The sequence below is a fragment of the Crotalus tigris genome, unplaced genomic scaffold, assembly GCF_016545835.1.
Source record: "Crotalus tigris isolate CLP2741 ecotype Arizona unplaced genomic scaffold, ASM1654583v1 scf7180000024115.3125172, whole genome shotgun sequence".
NCBI lineage: Eukaryota > Metazoa > Chordata > Lepidosauria > Squamata > Viperidae > Crotalus > Crotalus tigris.
Genome location: NW_024100392.1, coordinates 478,519 through 497,598, shown reverse-complemented (window position 1 = coordinate 497,598; position 19,080 = coordinate 478,519). Strand labels below are relative to the sequence as shown.

The 19,080-nt window shown below is 36.9% G+C and overlaps 1 protein-coding gene across 10 annotated transcripts in view; it reads left to right on the top strand.

The window, feature by feature from the left end:
* Nucleotides 1-77: 77 nt before the first annotated feature.
* The window catches only part of TBX19 (T-box transcription factor 19), a 32,626-nt gene continuing 13,623 nt past the window's right edge, over nt 78-19,080 (top strand). For 2 of the 10 annotated variants that reach the window (XM_039322470.1, XM_039322473.1), the window contains exons 1-2: nt 4,669-9,353; nt 14,058-14,322. In XM_039322470.1, coding sequence (XP_039178404.1) covers nt 9,157-9,353; nt 14,058-14,322 — 462 coding nt within the window. In that variant the 5' untranslated portion in view covers nt 4,669-9,156. Of the gene's footprint in view, nt 2,285-4,668; nt 9,843-12,746; nt 14,323-19,080 lie in introns of those variants that run through there. The other 8 variants (XM_039322467.1, XM_039322472.1, XM_039322476.1 and 5 more) reach the window with 8 other exon arrangements.

The following is a 19,080-nucleotide window of genomic DNA, read 5'->3' as shown; positions in this document are numbered from 1 at the left end:
TGAGAAACACTGTTCTAAAAGATATACCGCATATTCCGGCGTATAAGGCGACCCAGTGTGTAAGATGACCCCTGACTTCGGTGCCGAGTCGCATGCCTAGAAAGTCATCTTATACGCCGGAAACTACCGTTATTTCCGGCGTATAAGACGACTCGGCGTATAAGACGACCCCCGACTTGCGAAAGTCGTCTTATACGCCGAAAAGTATGGTAAGTCTCTTACTTGTTTCAGAGGTAAATAGTGGTGGAACCGGGTAACTGTAAGCTTCATATATTCTGTGTGGGTTTTTAGGGTCACTTGAATATAAAGTGGTGAGAAATTATTGTATAAACCTAAGGGATTTGGTGAAGCTTGCTTGATTTCCCCCCCCTCCCCTGGGACTTCCTAACTATGTAAATTCATTCTTTTGAATACCAGCTGAGATCATCTTATCATTTTTCTTGTTAATATCTTCAGTGAATTGAGTTTAACGTAACATGTTTTGCTGCTACTGATGTGCAATGTGTCTTATGTATATTTATTTAGAGTAACAGAAGGGTGGTAATAGAAATGCTGGAAAATGCAGACATCCACATTAAGGAATTCATAACTTTATACCAACTGCTGGATTGGATGCCACTAAGTCATACAGCTATCATTTTATGCCTTTACATCTTGCTGCTTCATGTTAGCCTTCCCCAACTTGATGGTGTGCAAGTTGAAACAAAATCCCCTAACTTTCTAATCAGCATGAAGTCTTCATGGAGTCACCAAATTGGGAAACGCTGCTTAAGATTGGTAGCAAATGAGAAACAAAACCCTTTAAGCCCTTTTGTACTATTTTGTACAATATGTATAAAAGTAGGAGGTTTATTTTGGGGAGAGACTAAGATAATTCTCACAAATTCTAGTTGCAATAATGTCCTTGCTTACAGAATGTGAACTTGCTAGGCCAATAGTAATATCTTGTATTTTAAGACAAAGAAACACAAAATTCTCTATTTTGTTTCTTAAATTATTATGGTACATATCCAATATTAATTAGTCCAATAGCAAATTCAATTTGAGTAACTTCCAATTTTAGGCACTGAATTCTTGTTAGGTATATTTTTAAATAGGCTTAATGTAATATTAAAGACATTGAACATCTTATAAGAATATTATATCTGAGTTATTGCTTTTCCCTGAAAAATAAAATGCTAAATCTGTATTAAGGGAGCAAGACACTACTTTCTTGGTATGGTTATATGGCCTACATTTTCAGTTACTTTTTCTCTGAGCCAATGTTCAGCCTTTATGATGTAGCGAACAAAGAATAAGAATAATTTTTGTAATTTTTCCCACCCCTTTATATTGTCAGTTTGTTAAGTTTGTTACTGTACTCTTATGACAAACTCTATCTTAATTGCAGGTATGCTAGTTACATGATCTAAAATATTTCCACCACTAAATATGAGTAACGTGGTCTATTTGAGGCTGCATTGGAGGTAAAGTGCCTACCTCTGTAGCACGACCCAATCATGCTAGCAGCGATTTCCATAATAATTAGAGTTGTACAAAATGTTCAAAAGGGATAATTTTGAAGAGTACACAGACTGCAGAGGAGTGCAAATGAATCACCCCTCTTCAAATTATTAAAACAGGTTTTGAAGTTCTGTCTTTAAGCTTTGCTCAAACTCTTTGGCTTGAAGCAGTCATATAAGGCTTGTGAAAGATACAGCTACTTTAATGACCCAAAGACAGGTTCTTCTTTGTGTAACAGCAGAAATAACGCATCTCGGTTGAATGCTTTGCAGAACCCTCGTAATAAGCTATTGATTCTTTTGTTTGAAAAAAACATTCCATTTTTGTACACTGGCTTTTGTAACCCTTGCTGTGGGCTGGAAGTTTTGTTTTCCTTAGGAGACAATATCTTTTGAAAGGAACTCTTTTTCAATACTATATCTTCTGTAATAAAAATGTTTTCACAATGCATGTGTGTATTGTGTTTTTAATAAAGTCAACTCTGCTGAAAAGTTCAGAGTTGTGAAACTTGTTATTGAAGCTATATCTTCTGAGAACACATTACTGTTGTCAATATGCTGTAATAGAGATTACAAACATTCTTTGAATTCAACTATTTTGAAGCTGAAGCTTTGAATTTCTCTCTTGAATTTGAAGCTAGGAAATGAAATTTTGTAGACTCTAGAAGCAAGGAAAAAAGTAAATAGTAAAACAACAAAAGAACAAAATTATTGGCATCACTGTACATTTTGGTGTTTTATTTAATAACATAGGATACAATCTTGCTATTGTGAAAATTGAGGTAAACAAATGTTTTAGAATCTCTTGGAAATAGGAATATATTTTATAAATATTCTTATTTTGTCTTTAGAGGAAAGAGAAACTTGTCAAAAATTCTGCTTATTGATTACATGTGTTTACCAGATCAGCTCCAGCCTCATGTTGGTTTTCATGTTTATGAGTTGGAATGTGAATAGTTGAAATTATCCTGAAATTCCTGGTTCATAAAGATGATTATGTGGGAAAATAGATCTATTAAACTGTCTGGATTTTGATTATATTAAAAAATATGTACAAGTATAATAGATATTGATACAGTGTTAACGCTTTAGTTAAAACCTTTTCAAAATAAAACTTAATAGTTTTAACAATATTTCAAATCAACTTTATTAGTTTTGGTCACATAAAATAAGTACAGATGAAGGAATTAAATGGTGAATTAAACTGAAATCTAAGTTGTTGCTATATAAAATTGAACTGAAAATAATTGGACAATAGTTGTTGGTTATAATGCAAATTTGTCAGTAAAGAATAATGTTTCTGTGAAGATAATTTAATTTCTACATACTTAATGCTTAATACAGATATGTGTTAACTACCAGTAATAATTTTTTTTTATTATTAAAAATTTTTAAGTTTTACAAAACAATTCCCTTCCCCGAACCCTCCCAATCCTCCCCTACCCTCCCCCCACCTTCCCAGAGTTGAATACAGGCTTAATTAAAAAAAATTTAAAAAAATCTTAAAACACATATAAACCATAAGCAAATCTAAATACATTAATTAAACAAATTATAAAATAGTTAGCAATATATATATATAAAAAAATTACCAGAAGGAAGGAAAAAAGAAACAGAAAAAGAAGAAATAAAATAAGAAAAATAGAAAGAAAATTAAAAAGAAATGTCTATAAAATATCTTAAATTTTAAATATAAATTATTCAAAAACTAAATAGTATTTTTTTATATCCAACTTATATTGTATGAAATCTATCCATTTTTTCCATACCAGAAAGTACTTCTCTTGCGATTGATCTTTCAAAAAAGCCGAAATCTTTGCCATTTCCGCCAAATAAGAAACTTTAAGAAACCACTCTTGCAAAGTAGGCGAAGATTCCTTCTTCCAACATTGCCCTACTAACAACCTGGCCGCTGTAATTAAATTTAACATCAATATAGTCTCTTTACTATCACAATCAGAAACAATACCTAACCAAAACAATTGTGGGGTAAATTTTACCCTTTTTCTAAAAATTCTTTGGATATTCCACCATATCTTAATCCAAAAAGCTTTTATATTTTTACATGACCACCAGATATGATAATAAGTAGCATCCAAACATCCACATCTCCAACATTTAGGCTGCAAGTCAGGATACATACGAGACATTTTTTGTGGATTAAGGTGCCATCTATAAAACATTTTATAAAAATTTTCCCTTAAATTTTGGGCTTGTGTAAATTTAACATTCCTCACCCAAATAATTTCCCAGGTATCAAATAGAACCGGTTCATCAAAATTTTGTGCCCATTTAACCATACATTCTTTAACTAATTCTGCTTCTGAATCCAGTTCTACTAACACCCCATAAATTCTCTTAATATGAGTTCGTCTTTGATCTTTTATTTGTTTTAACAAATTCTCATCTTCTCTAAGCAAACCCACATTGTGATCTATCTTCCACCTCTCCACTATATGTCTATAATGAAACCATGAATAAATAATATTTTCTTGTGTTAAATCTTCCAAAGATTTTAATTGCCAGTTTTTACCATCCCATCTAAGTAATTGTGCATAAGAAACGCTATCCATCTTGACTCCTCTCCTTATCCCTTCTATCGCATGCCACGGTATGGCCCATAGTGGAATTTTAAAATCACTTCTGTAATATTTCTTCCAAACCCGAAGTAAAGAAATCCTTATAATATGAAATTTAAAAACCATATCAACCTTTTTATTAAAAATTAAATAGGCATGCCATCCAAAAAGTAAATCCCAACCCTCCAAGAGGAGTATTTCTACATTTGTTAAATTAACCCAATCACTAATTAATGTTAAAGCCACAGCATCATAATACAATTTCAAATTCGGTACCTTGAGTCCACCTCTCTCACGAATATCTTGTATAATTTTAAGTTTTACTCTTGGTTTTTTCCCTGCCCAGATAAATTTATTGATACCTTTCTGCCATTCATTTAAATTAACCTCATTCTTTAAAATGGGTATCATTTGAAATAAAAAAGAAACTTTGGCAGAACATTCATTTTAATCGCCACAATTCTTCCCAAAAGAGATAATTGCAGCTTCTCCCAATTTTCCAAATCTCTTTGTATTTTGACCCACAGCCTTTCATAATTATTTTTATACAATTTTGCATTAGAAACAGATAAAATAACCCCCAAATATTTTACCTTATTGACAACCTCAAAATCTGTCAACTTAACTACCAGTAATAATTTTTAAAAACCTGTGACCTATATTTAAAATGTGTGGCTTTTATTTTTTTTTATTTTTTTAAATATTTAACCTGAAGCTCTTTCAGCTCTGCTTCTATATAATTAATACTCCATGCAAGAGCCAATTTGGCATAATGGTTAAGGCATCAGAGTACAAACTGAAAGACTGTGAGTTCTAGTCCTGTCTTTGACATGAAACCAACTGAGTGACCTTGGCTCCTCACTTTCTATCAGTTCTAGGAAGGAGGCAATGGCAAATCACTTCTAAAAAAACTTGCCAAAAAACTGAAGAGACTTTTCCAGGCAGACTTTGAGAATTGTAGACAGTTGAAAGGAAGAAAAGAAATGAATATGCTCTAAACAAATAGGTCTCTTAATAGTTTACACTTTGAATACAAAAATTCTACTTTTGATGTTCACAGGTTCAGTTCATTCTAGGCAAAAGTGAATTAAGTTTATATGAAATGCTGAAGAATCAAACCTAACCTCTGGGCCTTTTATAAATATGTAATTTATTTATTTTTCCCAAGCACACAGAAGTGATTTGCCATTGCCTTATTCTGGGGTGTTTTTCAATTTTCTAGTATAGTCTGGAGCAAGCATGTCAAACTCGTGACGTCATGTGACGTCGCGCGACGTATAGGGACTTTTTCCCCATTGCCGGCAATGGGGTGGTATGGTTTCGGCGTGACGTATCCAGCCTGGGGACCAGCAGTTTGACATGCCTGGTCTGGAGCATTGATATTTTCTGCTGTTTTGTCAAGTGCTAACAAAGTTTATTCTGCTTACCAATCTGGTTGCAGCAGTGCTCTGTAACTTATAATAAGATGAGAATGCAATAAGCGTGTACCTAGGATATATCCTATCTTAATTATCCAAATTATGGGTCTAATAAGATGTAAGCAGAGATCTAATTTGAGAGGATTTTCCCCTATTAGATTTGTTCAGCTGTTTGTCATTCATATAGTTAGAACATAAACTTGATATATGGAGTTTTATAAGTAGATTGAGGCAGAGAAACATTTGCGGAAATGTTTTTTGCTTGCTTCAGCAGAAACAAGAAATAATCAACAAATCAATCTGAAACTCTTTGAAGCAAACAGCTGTTTACATATAGCAGGAAAAAAAAGATATGTTTCCTCTTTAACTGATACTTAATAGCTGTACTTTCCTACAGACTTTTCTACTGACTATAATAATATAATAGAAAATTCTTGGTCAAATGAAATCCATGAGAAACTAACTCATTCTTTCCATCTCCTGTCCCATTTGAATGGATTCTTTTTCCTGAACATTCAGTTCCAGAAGCTAGGGAAACTAAATATCTATCTAGCCATGACATCCAATGCCGAGTCATAATTACAAAGGACAAAAAGACTGCAGATTTTCTGGTGTTCTTTAATCAAGGTTTGACACCATCAGTAATTATTGGACTTGAAGTGATTTAGAAAAGATTAGTCTTTTCATTACTTTAGCAGACATATTCAGAAAAAGGGGCAATTAACTTCTGGTGGCCGAGATTCACAGACAGCAGGGCTTATGTACTGCAATAATGTATAGGTAAATACTTGTTAACAGCATATAGAAAATTCTATTTTCATAAATTTCAGAGAAGCTGACAGAGTCTGGATGAACCATCAATCCACTCATTTGTATAAAATCTGGAAAGTTTGAGTCTTGCCAAATATTTACTTTCATTCATTCTGTTGTTAAGGAATACTTTATCCACTGAGTTCTAGAAATTAAAAGCTATTAGGTATCATGTCGATAAGCCTAATTTAAGATATCCCATTAATAATGACAGATATTCCAGAGTCCAACCAGTGGCAGCATCTTCCTAGCTTTGCTGATTTCAAGAAGCTTAGCAGGATTACAACTGATTAGTACTTGGATGGTAAAACCATCAGGAACATGAGGTCGGTAGGCTTGATCAGGAAGTTGAGGAAGTATCTTGGAAGAAGACTGTAGAATACTATTTCCACATTGTTCCAAGACACCTATGTTATTATAGCATCACTATTGTGAGTAATCTATTGCTATTCTTGGGAAAATTTATTTCTAGATAGGTTCGGTAAATATTGATTCTAAATTTACCCTCCACAAAACTTATGAAGAAGCAGTGAATCCAGTTAGTAGTAACAATATTTGATGCCTCGTCAGAAAACAAGTTATCCTACTCATTAAAATAATAATATTTAGGCTCTCTTAGTATTTTTGGCTTAGTTTGAGATATAATCATCAGAGCAGTGTTAGGTTCTGCTACTTATTTATCAACCAAATTATTTCTCTTACATGGAGAACATGATTTCCATACATCATCTTGTGAGCATTGGCTAAAGTTTTAGGAACAGAAACAGTTTCTATGAAGTAGATAAAAATACTTTGAAAACAGCATTCACTCTATGAACCAAAGGTTCTTAATCCTACAGATTTGTCAATTCCTTTTCCTTAACACCTGTTCATTTGAAGTAGTTTATCATATTCACCTCCTAGATTAGATTCATATATTTCACACTCTTGCTATTACAGCAAGCAGCCAGAAGCAGGATATTTAGTTAATTCCCTTCTGTACAGATATTCAGTAGAAGAAATCCATGTAGCTAAAAGTTGAACTGTGTAGTCTGTCAGGTACAGAAGACCAGGTCCACATGTGAAGGTCCAATTAAACTGATTTATTGCTAAACAGCCTATGCATAGGAATTTCTCAACCAACAGTTAATACTTGCTTGGAATAAAATAGGAGTCCACAGAATCCAAAGTTGTTGGACTTAGTCCACTTATGGCTACATAGGGATTCTAGGCTGATGCCTCCTTTAACTCTACCCTCACATGTTGTGAATCTTACAGAGTCCTTGGTGCTTTCTGAACATTTGTTTGCAGATGTTTCATCATCTGACTAAGTAACATCATCAATTCTAATGAATGTGAGATTTGCTCTCTGTTTATACAGAATCGCTGTATTAGTGAGATGAGCAGCCTAGTAATTTAATAAATAAATAATGTAGAAAGCACTTGACGTGCCAGCATTGGGGAGTGTGGATTCTCCTTGACCAAGAAGAAACTCACTAGCTTTGATGATGTTACCCAGTCAAGTTATGAAATGTCTGCAGGCAAACAACCAAGTTTCTTGGCTTCTTCTTGGACTAAGAGAATCATACCCCTAGCAACATGGCAAAGCATGATACCGCATACAAAAAGGGAGCAAATCCTGCACTCACTAGCTTTGATGATGTTACCCAATCAAGTTATGAAATGTTTGGAGGCAAACAACCAAGTTCAGAGAGCACCCAGGATTCCACAGTCTACAGTTATTCAGTGGTCAATATTCAGTGGTAGATAGCCTATTAGCAGATAGTAAATAATTATCAATTTTGAACGATGGCGTGAACAAGAAACATTAGAATAATTTTGAAAAAACAAATCATCCCTTCTTCACCCACATAATTTAGAGGTTGAAGCCTCAATGCCTATGAGCAGTTTCTTTTGCTCTCACTATGATATTTTTCTTTTAATATAACTTTAACCCTGTTAGCAACCCAGAATCTCTTGGTGAGTGGCAGCTGTATATACTGAATAAGTAAAAGAATAAATTTGCGAAAACTTAAATTTCTCACCATTTTAGGTGGGAAATAAATGAAAACTGCAGTGTTAATTAATAAAAAGGATTTTACATTTTTTAAAAACATAGGAACAATTCCTGCTAACCCAGAAAAAACAATATAATGATCTATTATATGGCAATGCCCTATATGCTTTGCACCAAATACTGTCCATAGTACCTCTTACATTTCCCAAAGTACATAAATTAGTCATTGCTGTCCTAGAATTTGGGAATCTAGCCTGCAAATAGGAAGCTCATATGAATTATTTCCCGGTGTATAAGTATAGTTTGTTGACAATGATATAATGAAACACAAGGAAATACACTTGCCTCAAGAAAGGCTAATATTGTATATCACACAGTTTGCTTTTCAGTGTCATTTGTATCTTCCTTTTCAGTTTGATTTTGTAAATCTGTACAGATTTGCTTTCCATTCATCGTTTCATTTGAGACATTAAATCATTTTCATTAATGGAAATATAGTTCTTGAGCAGAATAATTAGACCCTCCTCAGAAAGATAAAAGCTTAGCAAATTGAATGGAAGATTCGTCTTCAGAAGCAGCCAATTGCCTAATCAGACTGCCTCCCACCTGACAGTTGGTAATTAAGACATGGTTGTGTGTTCATGTTAAAACCTTAACATGCAGGTGTCATCATCGTGTTGGGATGTAGTGGAGGAAAGAACAAGTCTGGCAAAAGGTTGAGGTGAGCACTTTTGTTCCATTGTGGCTAATTAATTAGTTTGGACTTAGGTTCAGAGGGGATTGTGAAGGCTTCCCTCTTTCATTTTTTTTTTTTTAAAATAACCTGAGAAGTTTCTGACATTAGAGTCACCATGACTGATTTTGGCTGTAAGAAACACAGTGATTGCACCATCTCCAGGCTGCTCAATGTGGTGGAAAATGAACTCCTGGCTGGCAGAGACAAAGGGGACCCTACTGAGAAACAGCTCCAGGTTATCTTGGAAGATTCTGCCCTGTGGCAGAGGTTCAGAGAAGTTACAAATGAGATGATTGTCACCAAGAATGGCAGGTGAGTGTTAACCTTCTCTTTTGCTACAATGAATGGTAAAGTGAATTCACTACATAGTACAGCAACTGTGACTGATTTACAGCTCATTGGATATGTTCTCCTTGAGAGGATCTGTAGAAATAAGTAAAAACTGCATGAGAACAGGGTTATAGTCTCACTATAATTTCACTTCTTTCAAGTGAACTTGGATAGTTTGCTGGCGGACTGCATCCTGAATATTTTTATATATTTGTGTATAAATAGTGAGCCATTTTGGATATTAAGTGGTTGAGAGGTGCTATTATTGACAGCTTAGAAGCAAGTGAAATATCTTCACCTTTATGTGTATCCAATGGATGTTGATGTAGCATATTTTTCTATGCAGGTATCTTAATAAAAGAAGCAAAGCTTTATCTTTTTCTGAACCAAATGTTCAAGTTCTTTTCTGAAAGATTGTGTCTTATGAGAGGATGCCATTGGACATCACAAATTTCCTGTACATATCACCTTGTAAGAGATTAGTGTTGTGTATGGTAAATACATATTTGCTCTTAAGAAGACTTCAAGCATTATAAACTTCAAAATGCAAAACCAACATAAATATATAAATGACATAATATAAACCAATTAAAATGATTTTACCCATCACAAATGCAGATCATGAAAAGTTCTGATTAGTTTGTAATGGGTTCTTACAATATTTATATATGATAAAGTGGTTGTGCATGGTTTGTCTGAGCACACTTAACATTGTGTTCTGTTGAGCTGTTTGCAAGCCATTTCTGCTGGAAGACCTTTCACTCTTGATCGACTTTTCTACTAACCCTATCTTCCCCATTACTTGTTCCATCACTTTTCTTTCCTTAGAAAAACTCTTTGGAGTGAAAATATGAAACTATGTCACAATCTATTTTGTACATTTTTTCCAATAGTGACTTAAAACACAACAGAGTCAACCACTGATGACATAATACAATGCCAGTGCTCATTACTGTCATGTTGGTGTCAGAATGAATGTATGTGACTAGAAGATGTTATAAGTCATTAGTGAGAAATGCTAGATAGTGCTAGGAGCTCCCTATCTGAAAGAATCCATGAACTATGCTTTTCTAGTAGTTACAATAAGAGAGAACACATTATCTACAGATCTCAGTTTTAGTAGTTAGTATCACATGTAGGCGAAATGTATTCAACATGTATCATCATGGAGAAAATCTATGTACATGATCAGTAGAAGTTGGTGGCTTAATGGCACATAATCCATAAACCAATTCAGTTTGTATATTTTTTATTATGTAAACAGCCCAGCAGCCTGTATAGCTTCAGGAATAATGGCACAGGAAAAAAAACTTATTTTTTTCTAGTCACAGCTAAAGGAAAAAAACTCTCTCCTGTGATGTGTAATGATAGTATGAAACTGGAAACAGTTTTCTGTTTTGCCTCTCATTGGTTCTCAGTGATCATCTTTCTTCAACAGATATAAATACTAAATCACCAAATTCAGTGCTGTCTTTGATTCCTTAGTTTACCGATTCCCAAGTCGTTTTTTTTCCCCATTGATGGTCATATTTTCTTAGAGGATCTATTGCAGTCTTTATGTTGGCAGAAGGAGACAGGGCTATGCACAAATGGGAATTCATGTAAAAAAAATCCTGTGACAATATACTGCAAGATCGATCATATAGTAAAGGGCTATGTTTTTGTATTGTCACATTTTAAGAGGAAATTTGAATAGAATGTGTTATATATCCGAAAAGATTCTAAAATGAATATAACAATTATGCAAAGGATGCCTAAGAATAATGTGTACTTGTGTGGGAGGCCTAAGAATTTCTTCAAGTTGCTAAATTGTAACTTGTTGTATTTTCATTATGTAAAATTCTGACTTGGTTTGCTAACAGTTGCATTTCAGCAAAATCAAGCATTCAACTTCCGAAGTACAGGATTAAACATTAATACAGATTATAAAATGAAAATTCATTCAGATTTTTCCCTCAGATGATAAATCTCTTTTTCTAAGAACAGTTCAGTTGACTAAAGAGTTATGAAATATTATGCCTGGGCAAGTATTGAGAATATAATTGATAAAAAGAAGAGGGGGTCTCAAGCAGTACAGAAGTCATGTACTTTCACTTCAAAGCCCTGTTTCATAGCCCATGGATATAAAATTGGGTAGCTTTAATTTGGCTTGTGCTATTGCTCAATGGTTTCTTTCTCTAACTTTACTTCTTTTCAGATTCACCACTATTGCTTTTGCTAACTTGGCTCATTGGCAAAAAAGAAGGCAAAGATGAGCTTACGAATACTAAGTTAATCTATGTATAGTAGCAAAAGTCATCACAATGTTTTCCCAAGAATTATAAAGAATGATGTTGAAATAGGTTGCATTTTTACATCAAGATTTAATATATAAATGGAGTTTTAATTCAGCCAGTATATAAAATACATCTGGGTTCAACCAAGCTTTCCCAAGAATATTATACAGAGCTGTGATGGTGCAGTGATTACCGACTGCCAGAGGTTCGGCAGTTTCAGTCTCACCAGCTCAAGGTTGACTCAGCCTTCCATTTTTCTGAGGTCGGTAAAATGAAGACCCAGATTCTTGGGGGCAATATGCTGACTCTGTAAACTGCTTAGAGAGGGTTGTAAAACACTGTAAAGTGGTATATAAGTCTAAGTGCTATTGCTTTTTAATAAAAACATCTAGCAATAGCACTTAGACTTATATACCACTTCACAGTGTTTTACGGCCTTTTCTAAGTGGACTGTAACTGGGCTCAAACTCTTTCTTGGTTTCGTTTGATTTGGTTGAGTTGGGTTGGATTACTATTGCTTTTTAATAATATTTACATCTAGACAGCCTTTCCCAACTTGGAGCTCTTTAGAAGTGCTAGGCTACAATGTCAACCATCTCTGATTAATATGATGGAAGATTTAATCTCAAGATAGCACAAGGCTATGAAAAATGGCCTAAAAGATCTCAAATCTTCTGAGACCGAGTACTTTTAATTTTATTCCTTAGAGGCATATCACATTTTTCCTCTGCAAACAAAAGGCAACATACATAGCCCTCTTCAAAATTTTGCCCCAAAATAACAATTCTGTGCAATATATTGCTTTAGGAAAAACAGCAGGACCCAAAATAGCCAGTGAGTTTTCCTGACTCATGATGGACTTGAATCTGGATCTTCCTCATCCTCATCCCAAATCTGCTCCTAAGTATTATTTAAGTGTTTTAGTTGGAGTAAAAAGAGAAAATACAATTCCTCTAAGTAAGTGTGTATGTGTGTGTGTGTGTGTGTGTGTGTGTGTGTGTGTGTGTGTGTATATATATATATATATATATATATATATATATATATATATATATATATATATATATAAAACTAAACTTGTTCAGAAATATTTCTAGATTTTTCTCCAACTTTTAGTGAATAATGGAGCACCAAACAATGCAAAACAACCCATTTGAATATTACTAGTGCAGGATAATTAAAAGAGAATTGGCAGTGGTCATATTTATCCTGCCTCTTTCTTCTCCATACTAATCAGTTTGAAGACATAGAGTTTTCTTTCATAAGCTGGAGCCAGGAAGCATGACCCTATCTTTTTCTCTTTTTCTCACTGACTATCTAAAAAGGTCATCCTATTTAAATAGGATGTCTTATTCTATATTGTGATATCCTATATTGTGATACAGCAAGTAATGCCAAACAGAATTGATTTTTATCTCTATTTTTAGGTAAAACCCATATTAGTGATACAATGAAAAAGAAAATCATTTTGTAAATTATATAAATAAAAGGATAATAAATAAGATCAAAATGTAGTAAGTTGGGCAGGACTCTCAACCATGGCAGAAAGAGGAAGAGAAGAAGAAAGAGGAGAAGGAAAAGAAGAAGTCCTCCAGACATTAAGAGGTGAAGGGAAGGAAAGCGAGCTGTGTAATTGGAAATGTAGTTGCAAAAATGGAAAGCTGAAATAAGTTGAGATCAACAATAGTTGGACTAGGTCTTGAAAAATGGTCCACATATACAATAAACACAAATAATGTGAAAAGTATAATTCTTTACTCCTCCAATGCTGTTGCATTACAACTCTCACCATGGTTAATTTCAACATCTAGATAGTCACAGGGTTCCCATGAGCAGAATATAAACAAATAAATGCTTGCACTTTCCCTTTTCCAAAATGTTAACATCTCCAATTAAATATTCTGAATACGGTTAAAATTGTCCTCTCTTCCTCCCTTCCAGAAAGTGCTGCTTGGGACAGCTATAAAAAGTTTGTTCCCATCCTCCCTGAAAATAAAAAGTTAGCCTTTCGGTGCTTCAATATTGGTTCTCCTCTTTCTCCATTGGCAAACAGATTGAAAAAAATAAATGTACCCAAAACAGCCAGCCTTTAGAACAATTATCATTATGTAGCATATCCTTCAATGTAGTTTTCGTTGGAGAGACTGTTAAATAATGAGCCAAATATTTGTGATGACTAGGTTCCCTAGTCAATTGTTTTAGGAACAGAACATGCTGTCTTGATTGCAAGACCTCATACTTAGCACCATGCATGCAAAACAGAAGAGGAATGAGTGTTAGCTGCCTCTCTTAGTGAAAAGATTTAACTCATTAATTCATTAATATGTTAATTTAGAAAACAAGCAATTAAAACAAATTATTCCCTAAATATAAAAATACTTAATTTCTCATATAATTGTTTCTCATACAGGCGGATGTTTCCAGTTTTAAAGATCAGTGTTTCAGGGTTGGATCCAAATGCTATGTATTCTTTTCTGCTGGATTTTGCTCCAACTGATAGCCACCGCTGGAAGTACGTGAATGGAGAATGGGTTCCTGCTGGAAAGCCAGAGCCATCCAACCACAGCTGTGTCTATATCCATCCAGACTCACCCAACTTTGGAGCACACTGGATGAAGGCCACAGTATCTTTTAGCAAAGTGAAACTTACCAATAAGCTAAATGGCAATGGGCAGGTATGGCACCATGGGTTTTTTTTGTAATCCTCTTGGCTTCCGTCATTGGCTTCTACCAATTGAGAATGATCAAGGGTGCATTTATGCAATTAGAAGGGCCCTTAGAGGCCTCTTCACCCACAGATGCCAATTATTCCATCGAGTCCAAATGTAAACAGGAATAAACAGGCTTTAATTGGAGCTTTCAGATTTTAATGGACTCCTTGATGTCAAGAGAGACAGAGTGTGCTGTGGTTTAACCATCAGGGATTTTTACCTCCATAGTGTGCCTTGTATGCTGAGTTTTTACATAGGGCTTCAGAGAAGGGAAAATGATTGGGGGTATTGAGCCTTTGTTTTCTCTCCTTTGCCATTTGGTGCATAAGTGGGATGTTGGCAATAGTCAGGTACTCAAATAAAAGGCTTCGTCTAAATGAAATAATTACTGTGCTTGCTTTTGCCTCATGATAATTATCAATATTCTATTGAATCATCTTTGGCCTTTGGAATAATAATACAAAATATGTACCTGTATGAGAAAATAAGTGGCATTCTCTCCCAAGGCCCTTAAAAATGAAAGAGGAAAGTTGGCTTTGTTGGCTTGTTTGTTTAATATGCATCTAGGACCCCAGTGAGGAACATTTTCTTTGATTTATTTTGGAATGCAGGATTAAATCTGAAAGCAAATCCATTAGCAAGCAAAGAACGAATTTTCAGCTTTGCATATTATTTATGTCTATTCTGACTTGTTTGTGGCCATTTCTATACTTATCTGGGGTCCTCCAGAATTTACATGAAGAAGAAAACTGGGAAAACAGTAGGAACTCTGGTTTTTATACTTAGCAATTGTTTAATACTGATTTTCAGAGAAAGAACAACAACAACAACAACAAAACCATTCAGATAGTGGCTAGATTTCTATTCCCCCCCCCAAACTGGAACACTGTAATTTTTCTACAGAAATAATATGTATGTTCCCTACATTTCAAGATCCAGAACATTCTAATTATTGCTTAATTATTAGTTCACATTGAAGAAGCATCCTCAACCAATCACCTGAGTTGTTAACATCTAAGATACCCCCAAAAAGAATAGGGCAGGGGTGTCAAACTCAATTTCATTGAGGGCCGCATTAGCATTGCATTTGCCCTTGGGGGGCTGGGTGGGTATGGCCAGGGTGAGTGCGGGCTACTGGGTGGGCATGGACAGAGTGGGTGTGGCCTATTGAGTGGGTATGGCCAGCTCTACATCATTCGTATCAAGGGTGCCTGAGCAGGAGTGGGTCCTGGTAGAAGAGGGTGGGACCAAGACAAGTGCTAAGGCCCACTGGAGGAGCCTCCCTATTCCTCTCAGGCTATGCGGAGGGTTGGATGGTGGTGCGGGCTGCCCGGAGCCCTGGGCAGCAGAGGTCAAATGCCCAGCCTGGCCCTCGAGCACCTATGACACCAAGCCCAGCCCCACTTCCCCAAGGGGGCGCCCAGCTGCACTTACCTCCTCCTCAAGGCTGCTGCTGCTGCTGTGCTTGCTCTCCTTACCCAGGTTGCTCATGATGGGTACGGGGGCAAAGTCAGAGGGAGGCCCATTCCATCTCCATGGGAGGAGACCCAGCTTTGTATCCAAAGCTTCCTTAGCAATAGGATGAGAGACCCCCAGGATAGGCCAGGAGGAGGGGGTAAGGGGATGGTGAAAGGGCAGCAGGGCAGGACTAAGGCAGGACTTCCCTCAGACCCTCCCTCTCCTTCTGTCTTTCTTTCCTTTCTTCCTTCCTAAGTACAGAGTGGTGGGAAAATATTTGAGGTGAGGGAGGGAGAAAAACAGGCAAGAAATGCAGCTGGGGAGGTGTCATCCTTCGTGAAGAATGAAGAAATGCACCATCACCTGGAAGTGGCCAGCACATGGCCCTCACCTACTTCACATATCTGGCTTGGTGGGCTCTGGGGGAGGGGATGCTATGAGCAGTGTGAGAGTCAACATTACCTGAAACCTGTGCAATGCTGCCGGTTTCAGCAGGCAGTGAGGCGCTCTCCTCACAGTGCCGAGAGGCTGAGCCAGGCGGCACAAATCTGAAAAGTGCGACGCCGCCCAGCCCCCAGCCTGCCCGGTTTTGGCAGGCAGTGGGGCGCTCTCCTCACAGCATCAAGAGGTTGGGCTGGGAGGTGCGAAGCTCGCTAGCTTTGCACCTTGCTGCCTGCTGAAACTGGGCAGGCTGGGAGCTAGGCAGCATTGCCCTTATCAGTTTCGCGCCACCCGGCTCAGCCTCTCGGCGCTGTGAGGAGAGCGCCCCGCTGCCTGCCAAAACCTCTCTCCTGGAGCTTATCAAGCCGGATATGTGAAGTAGGTGAGGGCCATTTGTTGGCCACTTCCAAGCGATGGTGCATTTCTTCATTCCTCACAAAGGCTGACACCTCTCCAGTATGTACCCAGGGGGCGGGGGCGATGCGGCAGGGGCTGGTTCCTTGCTATTTCCAGACGGTCTTGTGGAGCTAAGACTGAATGCGTTTCAGCATAAATGGCCACCACAAAATTGTGCATTGGCTCCTGGCTGGCCTGGACCAGGGCCAAGGCAACGGGAGCCATTCCCTCACTGTTTCCAGGATGGCTTCGTGGGCCACATGAAACCACTTCGCAGGCTGCATCTGGCCCTCGGGCCTTGTGTTTGACATGTCTGGAATAGGGAGTCATTTTGACCATAATTGAACCATTTTTTCCAGTTCATATGCATACAATTTCTGCTGAAGGAAGCCCCAAAATATGTAAGGGAATTGAACTGTGTTTTTGTACTAACCCAGATCCATGATCTGAAAAGAAAAGAAGTTGTTAAATTTCATTGCTTCAACCATGCGTAAGTGCAATGAAATTAATACAATGCAATATTTCATTGTTTTAACAAAGAATTCAAGTGGAGGATCACTTACTCTACCATTCAAAAGGTTTCCCGGTATTATTTCTGTCTTCCTTAACAGTTTTTTTCTAGGAAAAAAAGATGGAAGAATTGGCCTGAAGAGGCAAAACGATTGCATTTGAAGGATGTTGATCTTTGGAGCCTCCATAAAAGCCTGAGAATAAGACAGAGCAACCATGTATTAAAAACCTAACCTGGAAACTTTCTTATTAGTCATAGACCATCTCTGGTCAACCTGGTTTCCATCTCTCAGCCCTTCTAATTCTAATATAAAATGTATTCAAAACAGATTCAGGCTGCTGTTACTGTTTGCTGGTCTATTCTATCTTGCCTAGAATAGAACAGAGCTGGAAGGGACTTGGAGGTCTAGTCCAGCCCCCTGCTCAAGCAGGAGAACCTATACCGTCTCAGACAGGTGAATGTCTAGTCTCTTCTTAAAAATCTCCAGTGATGGATCCCCCATGATTTCTCGGGGTAAGCTGTCCCACTGGTTGATTGTCCTCACTGTCAGGATGTTTCTCCTTAATTCCAGGTTGTTTCTCTCTTTGATCAGTTTCCAACCATTGTTTCTCGTCCTTCCTTCTGGGGCTCTGGTGAACAACATGGCCCCTTCTGCCTTGTGGCAGCCCCTCAGATACTGGAATATTGCTATCATGTCTCCCCTATTTCTTCTTTTCTTTAGACTAGCCAAACCCAAGTCCCGTAGCTGTTCTTCGTATATTTTACTCTCCAGGCCTTTGATCTTCTTAGTTGCTCTTCTCTGAATTTTTTTTCCAAACTCTCAACATCTTTTTTGTGATACGGTTTCCAAAATTGCTGCAGTATTCCAGGTGTGGTCTTATTAGGGTTTTATAAAGTGATACTAATACTTTGCGTGATCTTGATTCTATGCCTCTGTTTATACAACTCAGGATTGTATTAGCTTTTTTGGTTGCTGCTGCACACTGCTGGCTCATAGTCAAGTGATTATCCACTAAGACTCCAAGGTCCCTCTCACAGTTGCTGTTTTTAAGCTAGGTCTCGCCCAATCTGTATTTGTATCTTTGGTTTTTCCTGCCTAGATGTAAGACTTTGCTTTTCTCCACATTGAAACTCATTTTGTTGGATAGGGCTCATTGTCAAGATCTTTTTGGATCCTGAGTTTGTGTTCTGGGGTGTTCGCTATTCCTGTCAATTTGGTGTCATTTGCAAATTTAATGAGTTCCCCTTCAATTCTCTCATCTAAGTCATTTATGAAGGTATTGACGAGTACTGGGCCTAAGACGGAACCTTGTGGTACCCCACTGCTTACTTCTCTCCATGTGGATGTAGTGCCATTGAGGACTACTCGTTGAGTACGGTTTGTCAGCCAGTTAGAGATCCATCTGGTGGTGATGTTGTCTATTCCACCTTTTCCTAGATTACCAAGGAGTAGGTTGTGGTCTACTTTGTCAAATACCTTACTGAAATCTAAGTATACTATGTCCACTGCATTTCACTTATCTACTAGTTTAGTCATTTTATCGAAGAATGAGATAAAATTAGTTTGGCATGATCTGTTTTTAACAGATCTGCTGGCTACTAGTTATGACTTTGTTTGCTTTTTTTATTATCTTTTCTAGGATCTTCCTAGGTATTGATGTTAAACTGATTGGTCTGTAGTTTCCTGGATCCATTTTTTCCCCCTTTCTTGAAGATGGGAACCACATCAGGCCTTTTCCAATCCCCAGGTACTTCCCCGGTGCTCCAGGATTTATGAAAGATGTGGTGCAACGGTTCTGAGATAACATCTGCTAGCTCTTTCAGGGATGTAGTCTGTTGGGTCCTGGTGATTTATATTCATCAAGGTTGGATAGATGTTCTCTTATCATTTTCTTGCTTATTTTAATTTTTGTTTC